A 16,053-nucleotide genomic window follows, 5' to 3' on the forward strand; every position below is an offset into this window, starting at 1 on the left:
TTATTTTGTCTGCTTTTTCCACATTTTTTGAAATCACTATATTTTTAATGCAGAAGATTGTGCCATGAATATTTTCCCCATTTTAGGAGTATACAGTTGAATGACCCTTTCACTATTTGTTTAAAAAGATTTATTTATTTTAGAGAGAGTGGAGGGGGGAGGGCAGAGAGAGAGGGAGAGAGAATCTTGAGCAGACTCCACACTATGCATGAAGCCCAATGTGGGGCTCCATCCCACGATCTCACAACCCTGAGACCACGACATGAGCTGAAACCAAGAGTCGCGCCCCACCTTTCACTATTTTCTAATCTTTTTCCTTTATAGACCCTTTAGTCCTTCTCGTTTTGGTTTTGCTTTTCTCTTTTAGTATGTTTTTCCAGAGTATAAGCTTTGCCCCCCAATACTAAGTAATTGGATTAATTAATGCTAATGTGTTTTCCTGGCTTTTAGGAAATTTCCTCTTGAATCTTTATGATTTCCTTCCATATTCTTGCCTCATATTTGAATTTGTATTGTTTATCTAAGTTACTGAGTTGGCTGCCTAGATAAGTTTTACCAATGTTTCTTGTTTAATAATTGCCTCAGAGATCAGTTTTATAAATCTGATAAGATTTTGATATGTAGTAATCTCATCCTCTTAATTACCTGCAGATTTCCTCTTCAACCAATAATTGAAAAGAGTATTTTTAGATTTTCAGTTAAAAGATGAAAATATAGTGGTGTTAAACACAATTTCCCCTTGTGTTATTCTAGTAAATTTTCCTTGGAGATTTAATAGCTTTTAAAGTTATATACTTCAATGCAATGTTTCATAGAAAATTAAATGTTTACTCTGTAAAACCTTCATTATCAATTATACCTTTCATCTGTGATATCTGGGATTCATTTGATGTTCTCCTTATGTGATGATGACCTTGCCTGTCTGCTTCATTTGTTCATATATACCTGTTATGCCTTCATCCATCATTTTATTCTTAACTGTTTTGGGTAATTTGATATTAGATATATATAAATTGATTACATTAAGTTGTTCTTAAAAAGAAATGTACATATTTTACATTCTTATATGCAGTTAATCATTAAGAATATACATGCAATTGGCTTTGATATCAATACTATGGTATCTATTTCCTCCTGATAAAACAGTATATCTAAAATCTGTTTTGATACAGCTGAAAAATATTGAAAATACTAATAGCTAACAATTTACTGTATATTGGCTATTCATATATTTGTTTTATGAAATGTTTGTTGACTTCTTGTTCATGATAAAAACTGGGTTCTTTATATCCTATTATTGAGTTATACACATTCTTTCTATATTCTGAATAAAAAGTTTTTGTAAGATACATGTAGGGAATGGGTATTAAAGAAGGCACATACTGCATGGAGCACTGGGTGTTATACGCAAACAATGAATCGTGGAACACTACATCGAAAACTAATGATGTAATGTATGGTGATTAACATAATAAAAAAACTAATGATGTATGGTGATTAACATAACATAATAAAATTAAAAAAAAAAAGATACATGTAGGGAATACTGTTTCCCAGACTGTAGCTTACATTTACATTTTCCTAAGTGTTAGGAAGTTATTAGTTTTGATGAAACCCAATTTCTAACTTTTTCCTTTATGGGTCATGCCTTTTTTAGCCTACTAAAAAATCTTCACCCTTCTCAAGGTCATAAAGTCTTTCTGCTGTTTTCTTCTAGAAATTTTGTAGTTTCAGTTTTTTTGTCTCATTCATTTAATTTTTGTATATAATAAGACAGAAATAATAAGCTGGAGGGCAGGGGAAATAGGAAGAGGTTGGTAAAAGGGTACAAAGTTCAGCTATAAGATGAGTAAGGTCTGAGGATCTAATGTAAAACATAGTGACTATAGTTAATAATACTGTATTGTATAACTGAAATTTGCTAAGAGTAGAACTTAAATGCTCTCATCAAAAAGATAAATATGTGAGGTGATAGAAGATGTTAATTAACTAGATGGAGAGAATCATTTCCCAATGTAAACATAAATCACCATAATGTATACTTTAAATATCTTACAATTTTATATGTCAATTATACTTCAAGAAAGCTGATATTAAAAGTCGGTGAACTAGAAAAACCAAAAGCAGATCACACATATAAATGTAAAAGTAAAAAGGTTTTAGAAAAAAAATTCTTCAGGATTTAGGCAAAAACTTCCTAGAACTGATGTCAAATTATAATCTATAAAAATTAAAATTGGTAAACTGGACCTCACAGAAACTGAAAACATTTGCTTGGAGAAAGACCCTGTTAAGAAGATGAAAAGACGAGCTACAGACTAAGAGAAAATATATGTAAACCTACACACCTGACAAAGGACTAGCATCTAGAATAAAGAACTCTCAAAACTCCACAATAAATGAATAAGCAACCCAATTAGAAAACTGGCAAGTCATCCTGACTTGAGGTCAGGATATGGTATTATTCAACACTATATTCTGTGGTTTTCTACTTATTCTATATACTAATGAGAAGGAATATTGAAATCCTCAACTATAATTACAGATTTGTTTCTTTCTCTTTTCAGTTTTATTTCATCCATTTTGAAGCTTTATTTAGGTTCATCCACCTTTAGGGCTGTTATATCCTCTAGATGAATCTACCCTTATTAGCATCATGATTTCCACCCTAACTTGCTTTTGATTAGTGTTTAGTATATCTCTCTCCAGCCTTTTGTTTTTAAACTATATGTCTTCCTTTAAATTGTGTTTCTTATAGATAAAACAGTTGAATCACGCCTTTTATGCTGTTAACTGCTGCCTAGGTCTAGCTTTTTTTATCCAGCCTGAAAATTTTTCTTCTAATTTTAGTGGGTTTTTGTTTTGTTTTGTTTTAAAAGCTTTTATTTACTTAGAGAGAGAGAGGGAGAGAGAGCACAAGCAGGGGGAGGGGCAGAAGGAAGGGGAGACGCAGGCTCTCCACTGAGCAAGGAACCCGATGTGGGGCTCAATCCCAGGACCCCGGGATCATGACCTGAGCCAAAGGCAGATGCTTAACCGACTGAGCCACCCAGGCACTCCTAATTTTAGTGTTTATACTATTTATACATAATGTAATTACCAATATGGTGGGGTTTAGATCTACCGTTTTTCTACTGCTTCATCTCAAAATGATATTCTTCTCTATGTTAATCATTCTTTCCATTTCCAAAACTTACTTTTAGTTTCATCTTATGTATTTCAGCTTGTTCTTCCTGGTATAATTCTTGTCGTACTTGTTCCAAATCTTCACGTTGCCGCAGCATTTCTTCCAATTTCTGAGTCAGCTATTAAATTTTTAAAGAAACACACAAACATTAATCGGAAACAAATTCTATAACAAGTATTTCAGAATTTCTCTAGTGTTAAAGTGGTTATTTTAATACCATGTTCTGAAGCTGTAGCTTTCTTTCCTCATTTTCTTGAACTTTTGTCATCCGATCTTCTTCTCTTTGTTGCTGCATGTTGGTGAATTCGATGATTTTTCTGTTTTCTTCTTCCATCTCCTCACGTTTCTTCTTTCTCCAGAGAGCCTGCTCTTTCTGAAACTCTTCTATATACCTTCGAGTTACATTCATTTTTTCTAACTTTTGTTGTCTTTCCCTAAAAAGCAATAGTGAGTGCCGTTTTATAGTAACAGAAATAATATTGAAAAATGTGTCATTTCCTTCAGTTGATAATAATGTGGGCAAAAATAGCTTTTATTATTTATTTATTTGAGAGAGAGAGAGGGAGGGAGCACAAGGCGGGGAGGGACAGGGGAGGAGAATCTCGAGCAGACTCCCCACTGAGCGTGGAGCCTGACATGGGGCTCAGTCTCACGACCCTGAGATCATGACCTGAGCCAAAATCAGGAGTCGGATGCTCAACTGACAGAGCCACCCAGGCGCCCCACAGCTTTTCTACTTACAGTTTATTCATTCATTAACACCACAAACATTTTGAGGATCCACTATGTGCCACTAAATATAACGACAGGTATGAATATTCTGAGTAAAATACTACTTATACCTCTCCTCTAAACTGTTAAAGAAGTTTTATGCATCTCATTTCAGAAAGGCCAACAACCTGTTTACACAAGCCTAGCAGCACTCTCCACTTCAGCTGTCTGGCAAAGAAATGATCAGAATACAAGTCCTCTGGCACGATATGGGCATATTTAACAAAACAAAGGTTTAATCATTCTGTTACTTAATAAGCATTTGTTATCAGGTAATTATGCTTACAAAGATAAACAGGAGTTGATCTCAGTTTATATGACTGTAACATTTATTGAGGACTTACTATGTACTAGGCACTGTTCAGTTGCTTTACGTCTTCAAACAAGCTTAAGATAAATCGAATCTCAATGTTTAGGCATGTAAAGAAGCTGGGATAAACTTACAATTGATCTTCTTCATAGATTTTCCTAACAATTTCATCAATCATGAGTTTCTCTTTTAGTAACTGCTCATACGCTTCCTGCTTTTTCTTTTCTTGTTCTTCAAGTTGTTTCTCTAAATCAAGGTAATACTGTGCTTTTACTTTATTCCGTTTGTCTTCTGCAGCACTTTCTTCCTTAATTGCTCTCTCGTGTTCTTCCATCATGGTTTTAGCTATTTCAGCATCACGTTTCTGTTATTAAAACAAAATTCATCTTTCTGTTTTCAAATGTGAGCACAGTATAATAGAATATTTCTATTAATATGTAATGGAATATCATACAGCCTACTGCATAAAATATTTTCATCTGTCAAGATAAAAAGCTAAGGAAAGGTACTGTCACCTGAAGGGTTTGAATGATGAGTCCAAACCCTAAAGAGGCTTTCCCATTCCTTCAAGTAGGTCTCAAGGAAATACAGGATAAAGATAACTGATAACTCCACATTTGAAAAACAGCAAATAAAATTAGAAGTACTTTATTAATACTATGTTTAAAAAGCAGCAGTCCTCTTTTTCTTTTATTTAAAAGTTGATATAGGCAATTCTTAGCTCCACTGTGTATCAGCTGCCATTTACAGCAAGGATGGTACTCTTTTTCAGATAGGTCTACTATTAAACAGCTCTGAGCAACTCTTATGTCTCTCCCAGCCTAAACTTTTTCTTGCCACTGGCCTTTGAAGTCTGTCATTTCTCATTTATTAAATGCCCTTTATAATCACTTCAACTTAAAAGAGTCATATATACCACCGTGTCTGTTTTCTGTGGCTTTTAATTCACTCATTCAAGACCATTTCCTCTGAGTTAGAGACAATCTTGCTTCTTAACTAGGTTAAACCCCTTATTTGTTTTGAGCATTTTGAAATCATTAACCAAATAAGTTGTAAATTAAATATATCGAGGCAATTTTTATTACCTTTTACCATTATGATCACAATTCAAACACTAGAATGGTTAATAGCATCAGACAAGAAGAAACAGATTAAAATATGAATGCTGAATGCCATTCCTGATCTAATTGAAGCCTTTACCACATACACTATTAATATGACTTGACCAAAACACTTTTCTCTGCTTCTATTTTCTTATCACATGCTGTACTAGGTTCTTTAAAAAAATGTGAAATGATAAAAACATTTATGTACACATTGCTGTACACATAGAAATACAATATTCTCATTTCACAGATAAGGCTAAAGCTCAGAAAGACAGAACCCAAACTGGCACCTAGATATCTCGACACCTAGTCAAGAGCTAGGACTATTTCAGTTTAACTTTTATGGACCAATTTTATTTAGAAAATAGCAGCAATTCTTTAAGGAGTCAGATTAAAATGTACAATTGCTTTGAGAAACCTCAAGTATCAGGGTAAAACTGCAAGCTACTAGCCAAAGAGTACATTGTTTATGTTCTACTTTATTTTTGCAAGCTTAGAAAAGAACTACATGGCTTAGGAAATGAAGTCTCCTCATTCTGTCCGACAACCCGTCTCACCAAAGGCAATCCCAGTCAGTAGCCGGCTGTGCAATCCCCCAGAGTTTTCCTATACTAACACACACGCATACACAGATCGCTAGGGCCAGCATCTCATCATATTAGATGCCTCTATCACACTGCACTGGTTAAGTATTTTGATATTATTCCTCTAATTGTATGTGTGTGTGAACATGTGTGTGTGTTGATATCTACACATAGGTTGATATACACATACAGGTTTAAAAAATAAAAATGGTCCGTGATACGTATTACTCTCCAACTTGATTTTTCTGCAGCTTGCTTTTTTCTTTTTAACCTATAATATATTCAGACCAACTTTAAAAGCCAGAACATTTACCTCTACCTCTTCCCTTTAATAGCTGTATGACAGACATCTTTGAAAGGGATCTAGGAAAGAGGAAACTCTACCACCAAAATGCTCTACATAATAATAGAGAAACAAGAGAAAAGAACTTACAAGACCATGTAATATTGCAGTCAGACCTTTTCATCTACATCTAGCCTTTCCATGGGACCATGAGGGCTCACGTGATGGTATGATGGTTTAAAGTGTTAACTCAATAAACCCAATTCTACATTTACTGTATAACACCACTGGTAAATGTGTCTGAAACTCCTTTGCCCAAGAATAACTCTTGCCCTGAACTTGGCAGTTATGTCAGGAGTTAGAAAAGGGGATAAAAATAGAAACAGGAGAAGAAGAGGTAGCTACTTAAAACACAGGCAAGTTTCCTGCCTAAAATTATAAAATATTTTAATTTTTAAAACATTTAACAACTACAAAATTTAATAACATTCTCAAATATTATTGATCACACTAACAACTTATACTGTATTGATTTGTCAAAGAATAATCAGTAAGAGACCACAAGTAATGCTTAGACTTACTGAGAATAGCTATTCATTCTAAACAGGAACCTCATTCTCTGTGCCTCCGAAAGGCTCTAATATTAAATTACTATTAAATAATCTATGAGTTCCTGTGCCTTAAGGATCTTAAAAGTATAAAAGTATTTAAGAAACCTAGCAGTGTAAATTCTTTATAGTATGTGACAATTTTCACAAAATTGGTCTATTTTTGGTTTTCTAAATGAAGCTAAGAATATAGAAAACATAATGACCAGAAACATGATTACCATTTGCTCGTATTTAATGGCATCCTTCTCTGCAATCTGAGCTGCCCTTTCTTTATTCATGTAAGCTGCTTTTAATTTCTTCTCCAATTCCCTGAGCTCAATACTGTTTAAAAAAAAAAAGACAGAAATTTATGATTGAGGACCATATTTCTTACTATTTTAAAGGTCTATATCTAAAATTTAAAAGAACTTTTTCCTAAATGTAAAAGATATTTTTTTTGGTTTTTTTTTTTTATTATGTTATGTTAATCACCATACATTACACATCAGTAGTTTTTGATGTAGTGTTCCATGATTAATTGTTTGTGCATAACACCCAGTGCTCCATTCAATACGTGCCCTCCTTAATACCCATCACTGGGCTAACCCATCCCCCCACCCCCCTCCGCTCTAGAACCCTCACTTTGTTTCTCAGAGTCCATAGTCTCTCATGGTTCGTCTCCCCCTCCGATTTCCCCCCTTCATTCTTCCCTTCCTGCTATCTTTTTTTTTTTTAACATATAATGTATTATTTGTTTCAGAGGTACAGGTCTGTGATATTATTAAATACCTTGAAAACAATATCTTTTCCTCCCTTCACACAAAGAAAAATCAGAATGCATATGAAATGAGGCATAATTAATTTTCCACAAAACAACCCTTTTATTTCCAATAATCATCACTAAAAACATTTTTGCCAGAGTATGACTCAGAGAGAAGATGGTTTATCAATATTGGTTAAAACTTCTGTCCAGCTACCAATGCTATCGAGCTAAAAGAACTGGAGTGGAGTGGTTTAAAGCGAGTTGCTTAAATTTTATACCTCGGTTTTGTGATCTGTAGAAGGGTTAGCTATGGGAATTAGTTAATGCATATAAAAAGCTTAGAAAAGCACCTGTTACATAGTAAACACTATAAATGGTAACTATTTTTTGATGATGATGATGAAGAGGAATGACCATGGACAAGTTTGCTTCACTTTTCTGGGCTTGTTTGCTTATCTGTTAAAAATGAGGATTGCCCTCAGATAATCTCTAAACTGCTTTTGAATCTATCCCTTCCCTAGCTACAGTGGAAAACAAAACACCGTATACAACTTTGCATTTTAATGTGCCAGAATTCTGAATATGAGAATTCTGAGTTGGAAGGGTCCTTAGATGTTACTTGGATGCACAAATTCTTTTTTTTTTTTTTTAAGGTTTATTATTTATTTTAGAGAGAGAGAGAGTGGCTGGGGGGAGTAGAGGGAGTCTGAAGCAGACTCTGCACTGAGCCTGGAGCCCAATGCAGGGCTTGAGCTCACAACCCTGAGATAACAGGGTTGAGCTGAGCTGAGTCGAATGCTTAACCAACTGCGCCACCCAGGTGCCCCGAACACATCTTAATTCTTACTAGAAGAGGCACTCACCTAATTATAAACAACTTACAAGTACCCTATACCTCCAAAGAGACAGTCATCATGGGTAAGAGGAGAGCTATTCTTGGTGTTGTGATGTGTCCTTCTTGCCCTTCCTGTTGTAGATGTAAATGTATATATATATGACACAAGATTGCTTTCTTTCATAAAAATAATAAATGAGGATTAAGTTTCTAGGTTAGTCTATATATTTTACTCTGATAGGCTGCGATATATTTACAAGGGTTTTTGTTAGAGTTAGGTATTAATATTTGTAAACCAATGTACGAACCCAATCACAATATATATTACCTCTCCAAAACAAAGTGCATCAAATTCCAAATAACTAACATGCAAATAAACGACCTTCATTTGAAGGACAAGTACACCCATTTCTATTGGTTATATACCTAGGAGTGAAATTTCTGAGTCACAGGTAGGCTGTGTTCAAATGTAGAAGAAAATACCACCTTTCCAATGCTTTGCACAGCTTTGCACTCAGAGTGCTTACACCGCTACACTCCCAGCAGCACTCTGTAGTCTTGTCATTCTTTTTCAATTTAACCACTCTTGTGGTGTGTAATATATCATTGGGGTTTTAATTTGTTTCCCTATTATTAGAATGAAACTGAGACCTTTTCATATGTTTGAGTCATTTCTACATCTTCTGTGAAGTTTTTGTTCAATATTTTTTTGCCCATCTTTAGACTAAATTGTCTACTTCTTATTGTTGCATAAAAGTTCTTTATATATTCTTGATACAAGTCTTTTGTTGCTTATATGCATTGGAAATATTTCATTCCAGTCTGTACTCACTCTCACCGTGGTTTCTTTAGATAAAGAGAAGTATTCTAATTCACCAATCTTTTTCTTCATTGTCAATGACTTCTGTGTCATGTTTTAAGAAAGGTTGCCTACTGCACAGACATAAAGGTATTTTCTTTTATTAGTCTCTCAAAACTTCGTTTCACCATTGACTTTTAGACTATAGTCATTCAAGAATTGATTTCTGTGTGTAGTGTGAGGTGAAAATCAAGTTCATTTTTATACATATGGCTATTGAATTGATCCAGTACCATTTTATAAAACTGTCCATTTCTGAATGCTCTGCAGCACCAGGCCAGTGACAGTGCCCTGCAGTGTCATGAAGTTGAAGTGTGCATCTATGCATGGATCTGTTTTTGAATATATCCATCCTTCCTCAACTGGGGTTCCATAAGAGAATTAAGCCGCACAGAAGACTGAGTAACTATATTTTAATCTTCTCATAGTATATAGTTGGTATTGTTCTAGATCGATAGGAGGTTAGTTAACTCACTACAGATAACAGATGCCTTAGGCCATTAGGGTTTAAATTTTCTGGGTGAGAAGATCTGCTCCATTCTATTCCAATGACCCATTTGTTTATTCTGTGCTAAAACCACACTATCATAATTATTGTAGCTCTATAATAATTTTTCATCTCCTAGAGAGTAAGTCTCCAATTTTGGTCTTCTTAAAGATCATCTTAGCCATTCTTGGTACTTTGCATTTCCATATACATTTTAGAATCAGCTTGTCAAGTGTCACAATAAACAATAATGGCTGAGATTCTGATTAGGATTATACTGAATTTATAAATCAGTTGGGAGAGTACTGACATGTTCACAATACTGAGTCTTCAATAAACATGGTATATCCTTCCAATTATTTGTCTTTAAAAACTATTAATAATGGTTTGTTTTTGTTTTCTTTCAGTGTCGAGGTTTTATACCTCTTTCATTAGGTATTTATTTTTTATGCTCTTGTACAAATTATTTTAAAAATTTCATTCTCTAATTGTTGCTAATTTACAGAAATACAGTTAATGCATATTGACTTCACATCCAACAACACTGCTGAACTTATAATTTATACATAGATTCTTTGGGATTTTCTACATACACAATCATATAATCTGGGAATAATTAAAGTTTTATTTCTTTACTGCCAATCCTAACACCTTTCATTTACTTTTCCTGCATTACTGCACTGGCTACTATGTCCAATACAAAGATTAGTAGAAGGTGTTATAGCAAACATCCCTGTCTTCTTAATAAAGTGTTTAACGTTTGCCATTAAGTATGATGTTACTGTAAACGCCATTTTATTCCTAATCCTTTTTTTTAATCTTAGAGTGATGTTGATTTATATCAATTGGCTTCTTCTCATATAGTTTTTTTATTATGTTCTGTTAATGTGATGCATTACATTTATTGATTTTCTAGTTAAACCAACTTTGTATTCCTAGGATAAGTTAAATTTAGTCAGATGTAATATCTTTCTCACATGCCACTGGATTTGATACTAATTTCAAATTATAGTAGCTAAATTCAAGAGAAACATTAGTCTATAATTTTTTTTATCTTATTTAGGTAATGATCTTATTAAAATCAACTGGGAAGTTGTTCCCTCTTTTTCCACTCTGCAAACCTATGTGAGACTGGTGTTATTATTTGAGCGTTTGGTAAAATTCACCAACCAACTAGCCATGAAGGTTTCTTTGTGAACAAGGTTAATTATAAAGTTACAGGTTTCTGTTACTACTTGTGCCAGTCAGTTTGGTAAAATGTTCTATTTACGAATTTATCTAAATTTCCAAATTTATTTGTATCAAATTTTTCACAATATCCTACAATCTAGCAAATATTTGTATGATCTATAGTGATGTACTATCATCCATTCCTAAAATTGGTTATTCATGCATTCTCTCTTATACTTTATCATTCTTGTCAGGGGTTGTCAATTTTATTAGCCTTTTTAAAGGCGCAATTCTTGGCTTTGATTCCACTTTATGCTAACATTCTAATGTATTTGTTTCTGCTCTTATTGTTCTTCTTCATTCTTTTTGTAATCATTCCAAGTGGAAATTTGCTGTTCATTTTCTAATAATTCCAGATGGAGCCTTCATTTCTATTAGTCATTTCAGATTATAAGTTACTCTTGAGTAACAGCTTTAGCTAAACCCTGTAAGTTTGGGTTTTTTTAATCCTTTAACTTTTTTATTGTGGTAAATTACATAAAACAAAAATTTCTCATTTTTAACTATTTTAAGTATATAATTCAGTGGTGTTAATTACATTCACAATGTTTTACAACCATCTATCACTATTTCCAGAAACTTTTCATCATTCTAAACAGAAATGTTGTACTCATTTAAGTAATAACTCACCATTCATTCCTCCCTTTCCCTAATACCTGGTAACCTCTAACTACTTTTTGTCTCTATAAATTTACCTGTACTAGTTATTTCACATAAGTGGAATTATACAGTATTTATCCTCTTGTGTCTGGCTTACTTCCTTAACATATTGTTTTCAAGGTTCAACCATATTGTAGCATGTATCAGAACTTCATTCCTTTTCATAACTGAATGATATTCCACTATATATATATATTATGTATATATATATGTATGTATGTTATTATATATACAATTATATATATATACATATATATTATAACATATATTATGTATACATATATATGTGTGTGTGTGTATATATATATATACACACACACACACACCAAAGTTTATCTGTTCATCTGTTGATGGACATTTGGATTGTTTCCACCTTTTGGCTATTATGAATAATGAATAATGCTGCATTAAACACTAGTGTACAAATATTTGATTAAGTCTCAGTTTTCAATCCTTGTGGGTATCTAGCAAGGGGTGGAATTACTAAATCATATGGTAATTGTATAACTTTTTGAGAATCGCCAAACTGTTTTCCACAGTGCTTGCACCATTTTACATTCCTACCAGCAATGTCTAAGGGTTCCAATTTGTTTCCATGTTCACTAACATTTATTTTCCATTATTTTTATTATAGCTGTCCTAGCAATTTCCCTAATGACTAATGATGTTAAGTGTTTTTCTCATGTGCTTATTGCCTACTGTCTATCTTCTTTGAATAAATCTCTAATACTTTGCCTATTTTTGAATTGGGTTGTCTTTTGTTGTTAAATTGTAGGACTCCCTTATATATTCTGGATTTAAATTCTTATCAGAGATATAATTTGCTTTTCTGACCTGAGTGAGTTAGGAATTAAGTGAAACAGAGATGAGCATATTGTGTCAATCCTCCAGGTAGCTCCCAAGTAGGTTAAAACATAAATATACAATAATTTTCTAATTAAGATCTGCTCTGCTCTCTCTAGATCCAGGGATAGATACTCACAATATGGGCTACTACTTCAAGACTGCCTCAGAGCTGGGAAGAGATGGAGCAAGGACAAGTAAAAAATAATACCGAAAACTTTGCTACCATTTCTAAGTTGCCTTTTTCTTGATTCAGCATTCACTTGGTTGCTATAAACCTTTGATTGTTGTAATTGTACTGGCACCAGCAAGGAACTGGTTATGTATTTAATAAGGGAAGACTATCTTTGATCTCTTCTTTGGGCTAGTTTTTGCTGAACTTAAATACAAATTATATATGAGGTAATTCTTTTTGCTTTCATATACCTGTGTGTTAACTATGTAATAATGTATAGTTGCTAATTATGTAATTATAAATTGTATAATGATAATTATACAATTAATCATAATTCTAATCACACATGTAATTATTAATTGATTCATGCTATAATTTAAAAAGGACTTCTAAAAATAGGGAATAACTGTCCCATCTCAAGTTAAAAGCAGTGATAAACTGGGGCGCCTGGGTGGCTCAGTCGTTAAGCGTCTGCCTTTAGCTCAGGTCATGGTCCCAGGGTCCTGGGATCGAGCCCCACATCGGGCTCCCTGCTCGGTAGGGAGCCTGCTTTCCCTCTTCCTTTCCCTCTCCCACTCCCCCTGCTTATGTTCCCTCTCTCGCTGTGTCTCTGTCAAATAAATAAATAAAATCTAAAAAAAAAAAAAAGCAGTGATAAACTGCCTTTTAAATATTTTCTTGGATTAAAAAAATCATGTGTTCTATAATCTTTGTAATTTCCTCCCTCAGCCTTCTTTTTAGTGCTTAAAAAAAATTTCACAAAGTATCATTTGCATTTTAAAGCTCTCCTTTCTGTTTAAGCAAGTGCCTCATGACATCTGTGAAATACCACTCTTTCTTTAAATTGGACATTTTGGCCCGTGTCCTTAAGAAATACGAGGCTTAGAGGCATCATAGCAGTTTTGTGGTTCACCTGCAGGTTGCAATTTGAGACAGTGACTTTAAATGAAAATGTTATGATCGGACTTTAGTTAGAAAAATGCCTTTTTCTCATGTAGTCTCAGAAATAGGAAAGATCAGTCTATGTGTTCTCAGTGCTGTATCTTTGCTTCGGCTTCTGGGGAAGCAATGATAAGATATGGTGCTCCCATCTTTGGGTTTCACACCTACTCTGGTCTGTTACGGTTGCACTGAAATAAAATTTTTTAAAGCAGTGCAAAAAAAAAAACAAAACCCTCAGGTGTTCAAAAATCAAATAACAAAACAATCTCATGACTTTCAAACTCAGTTATTTTCAAAATAAATTTCAATGAACTTTCCAAATTCACCCTGGGTTTTAAAAATTCATTTCTTTTAAATTTAAGGAGCTTAATCTTACTATAGATTTATTTTTAATAACTTAGGATATATTTTGAGTACCACAGCAAACATTTCCTTGAATTTAGACCTGCCAATTAGCAGATGAAAACACTGATCAGAATAATGGTCCATTTCTGCATCAAAATTCTACCATGGCTTATGCAAAAAGTGAAAAACTCTTAGAATTTTTGACACTGCTGAGAAACAGCATACCCTATTTGAATAAGTGCTCAACTGAATAACTTTTGCCTTAAGTTTGAAGAAAATTTTCACCAAGTATAGAATTCTATATGGGCCATTATTTTATTATGGCCCTTTAAATCCATGGTCTTCTCATTTTCACTCTTGGCTTTCAAAATCCAGTCATACTTCTTATTGCTACTCCTTTGAAGGTAATAGTCTTTTGTGGGGCTGCTTTTGTGATTTTTCATGGTTTTCTTTATTGTTGGCTTTCACAAGTTTGACTAGGATAAGTATAGGTATAGTTTTCATCATTTGTTGTGTTTTAACCTGTGGCTTTATGTCTTTTATCATGTTTGGAAATTCTTGGCCAGTATCTTTTCAAATAATGCTTCTGCATCATCCTCTTTTATTTCTACTACCAGAACTGAAATTATACATCTGTTAGAACTTTCCATCATAGCCCTTATCTCTTTTAAGTTTTCTTTTGTATCTTTCTATCCTTTTGTCTCTCTGTGCTTTATTCTGGATATTTTCCACTAACCTGCTTGCACATTATCTCTTCATCTGTTTCTATCTAATAAAATCTAATTGAAGGGGCGCCTGGGTGGCTCAGTCATTAAGTGTCTGCCTTCTGCCTTCAGCTCAGGTCATGATCCCAGGGTCCTGGGATCGAGCCCCGCATAGGGCTCCCTGCTCCACAGGAAGCCTGCTTCTCCCTCTCCACTCCCCCTGCTTGTGTTCCCTCTCTCGATGTCTCTCTCTCTCTGTCAAATAAATAAATAAGATCTTAAAAAAAATTTTTTTAATCTAATTGAATTCTATATTAGTGAAGTAAAACATATACTAAAGTGTACAAATCTTAAGCATAAAACTTGCAAAGTAATATTGAACACCTTGCAATATGCTTATTGGCCTCTCAGCCATCATTTTGGAATCAGCAGAACCTCCAGGAGAAGTGTAGCTACAAATGCCAAGCTCACCATTCTGGTTTCCTTCCTCTCTCAGATCTTACTTTTATACTTTCTCCAGATATTATGTTCTCAGAGAGAGCATTTATTTGAATCACCTTGTCTAAAAATTGCTAGAAGTGGAAAGTTCCTCTATTTAATTTTTAGATCAGTGAATTAGACAAATACATGATAAAATATTTATTTCGTCTCCAGATAAACATAAACCCATGAGGGATAGCTAACAATGATTGGAGAATTAATGTCCAAAAAGATAGTTTGCAACTAGAACAATATGATTAGTGGCAATTTTAAATCTTTAAGCATTAGTAATCCCTTAGAGAATCTGATAAAAGTTGTGGACCCAGAAAAATACAATGGGTACATCTGTCAAACATATAAATATAATTTAATGAAGCTCAAAATCCCTGAAGCTCACTCAGGGGTTATATAATATCCTAAGGAAGTCCAGCTCAGTTAAGATAATATGTAACAATTATCAAAGTAAATTTCTAATATATTCAAACTATATAACTATAGGATGAGCATTTAGTTAGCCCTGAGTTATAGTCAACAGTGTGGCATGCCTGCTCCAAAAAAGCAATTCCATCTTAAGCAATATTAAGAAACATATTCTAGAACAATGTGGTTAACAGTCCCACTACTAGGAGTATTAAGCAGTACCCTAAAACATTCATTATACACAATTGTGAGGGCAATATTTTAGAACAATAATTTTGTAAATTACATCTACAGAAGAAAACCAGGATGGTGAAGGAGCTTGAAATCATATTATATATGGAACAAATAAAGGATATTTAACTTATAGAAGAAAACATTTAGGGGATTCATAAATATGAAAGGATATTCTAAATAAGAACTAAATGTTTTTCATCAGATAGCAAAACTGAGATAAATGCATGAAAGTTACAGGGAAATTA

The 16,053-nt window shown here is 33.6% G+C and overlaps 2 protein-coding genes across 4 annotated transcripts in view; one reads left to right on the plus strand and one right to left on the minus strand.

Moving 5' to 3' along the window:
- TEX9 (testis expressed 9) overlaps positions 1-13,194 on the plus strand; it is an 86,731-nt gene extending 73,537 nt beyond the window's left edge. Inside the window, exons 13-14 of one of the 2 annotated variants that reach the window (XR_004820128.1) lie at positions 9,559-9,690; positions 12,628-13,194. The gene's annotated coding sequence lies outside the window, so the exon portion shown is untranslated. The remainder of the gene's footprint in view (positions 1-9,558; positions 9,691-12,627) is intronic. The other variant, XM_035727973.1, reaches the window with a different exon arrangement.
- Positions 1-16,053, minus strand: part of MNS1 (meiosis specific nuclear structural 1) — a 42,176-nt gene that overhangs the window by 11,712 nt on the left and 14,411 nt on the right. For both annotated transcript variants that reach the window (XM_027570242.1, XM_027570241.2), the window contains exons 4-7: positions 7,071-7,173; positions 4,403-4,632; positions 3,405-3,621; positions 3,198-3,305 (exon numbers count right to left, since the gene is read on the minus strand). In XM_027570242.1, coding sequence (XP_027426043.1) covers positions 3,198-3,305; positions 3,405-3,621; positions 4,403-4,632; positions 7,071-7,173 — 658 coding nt within the window. The remainder of the gene's footprint in view (positions 1-3,197; positions 3,306-3,404; positions 3,622-4,402; positions 4,633-7,070; positions 7,174-16,053) is intronic.

This window comes from Zalophus californianus, chromosome 6, assembly GCF_009762305.2.
Source record: "Zalophus californianus isolate mZalCal1 chromosome 6, mZalCal1.pri.v2, whole genome shotgun sequence".
Lineage (NCBI taxonomy): Eukaryota > Metazoa > Chordata > Mammalia > Carnivora > Otariidae > Zalophus > Zalophus californianus.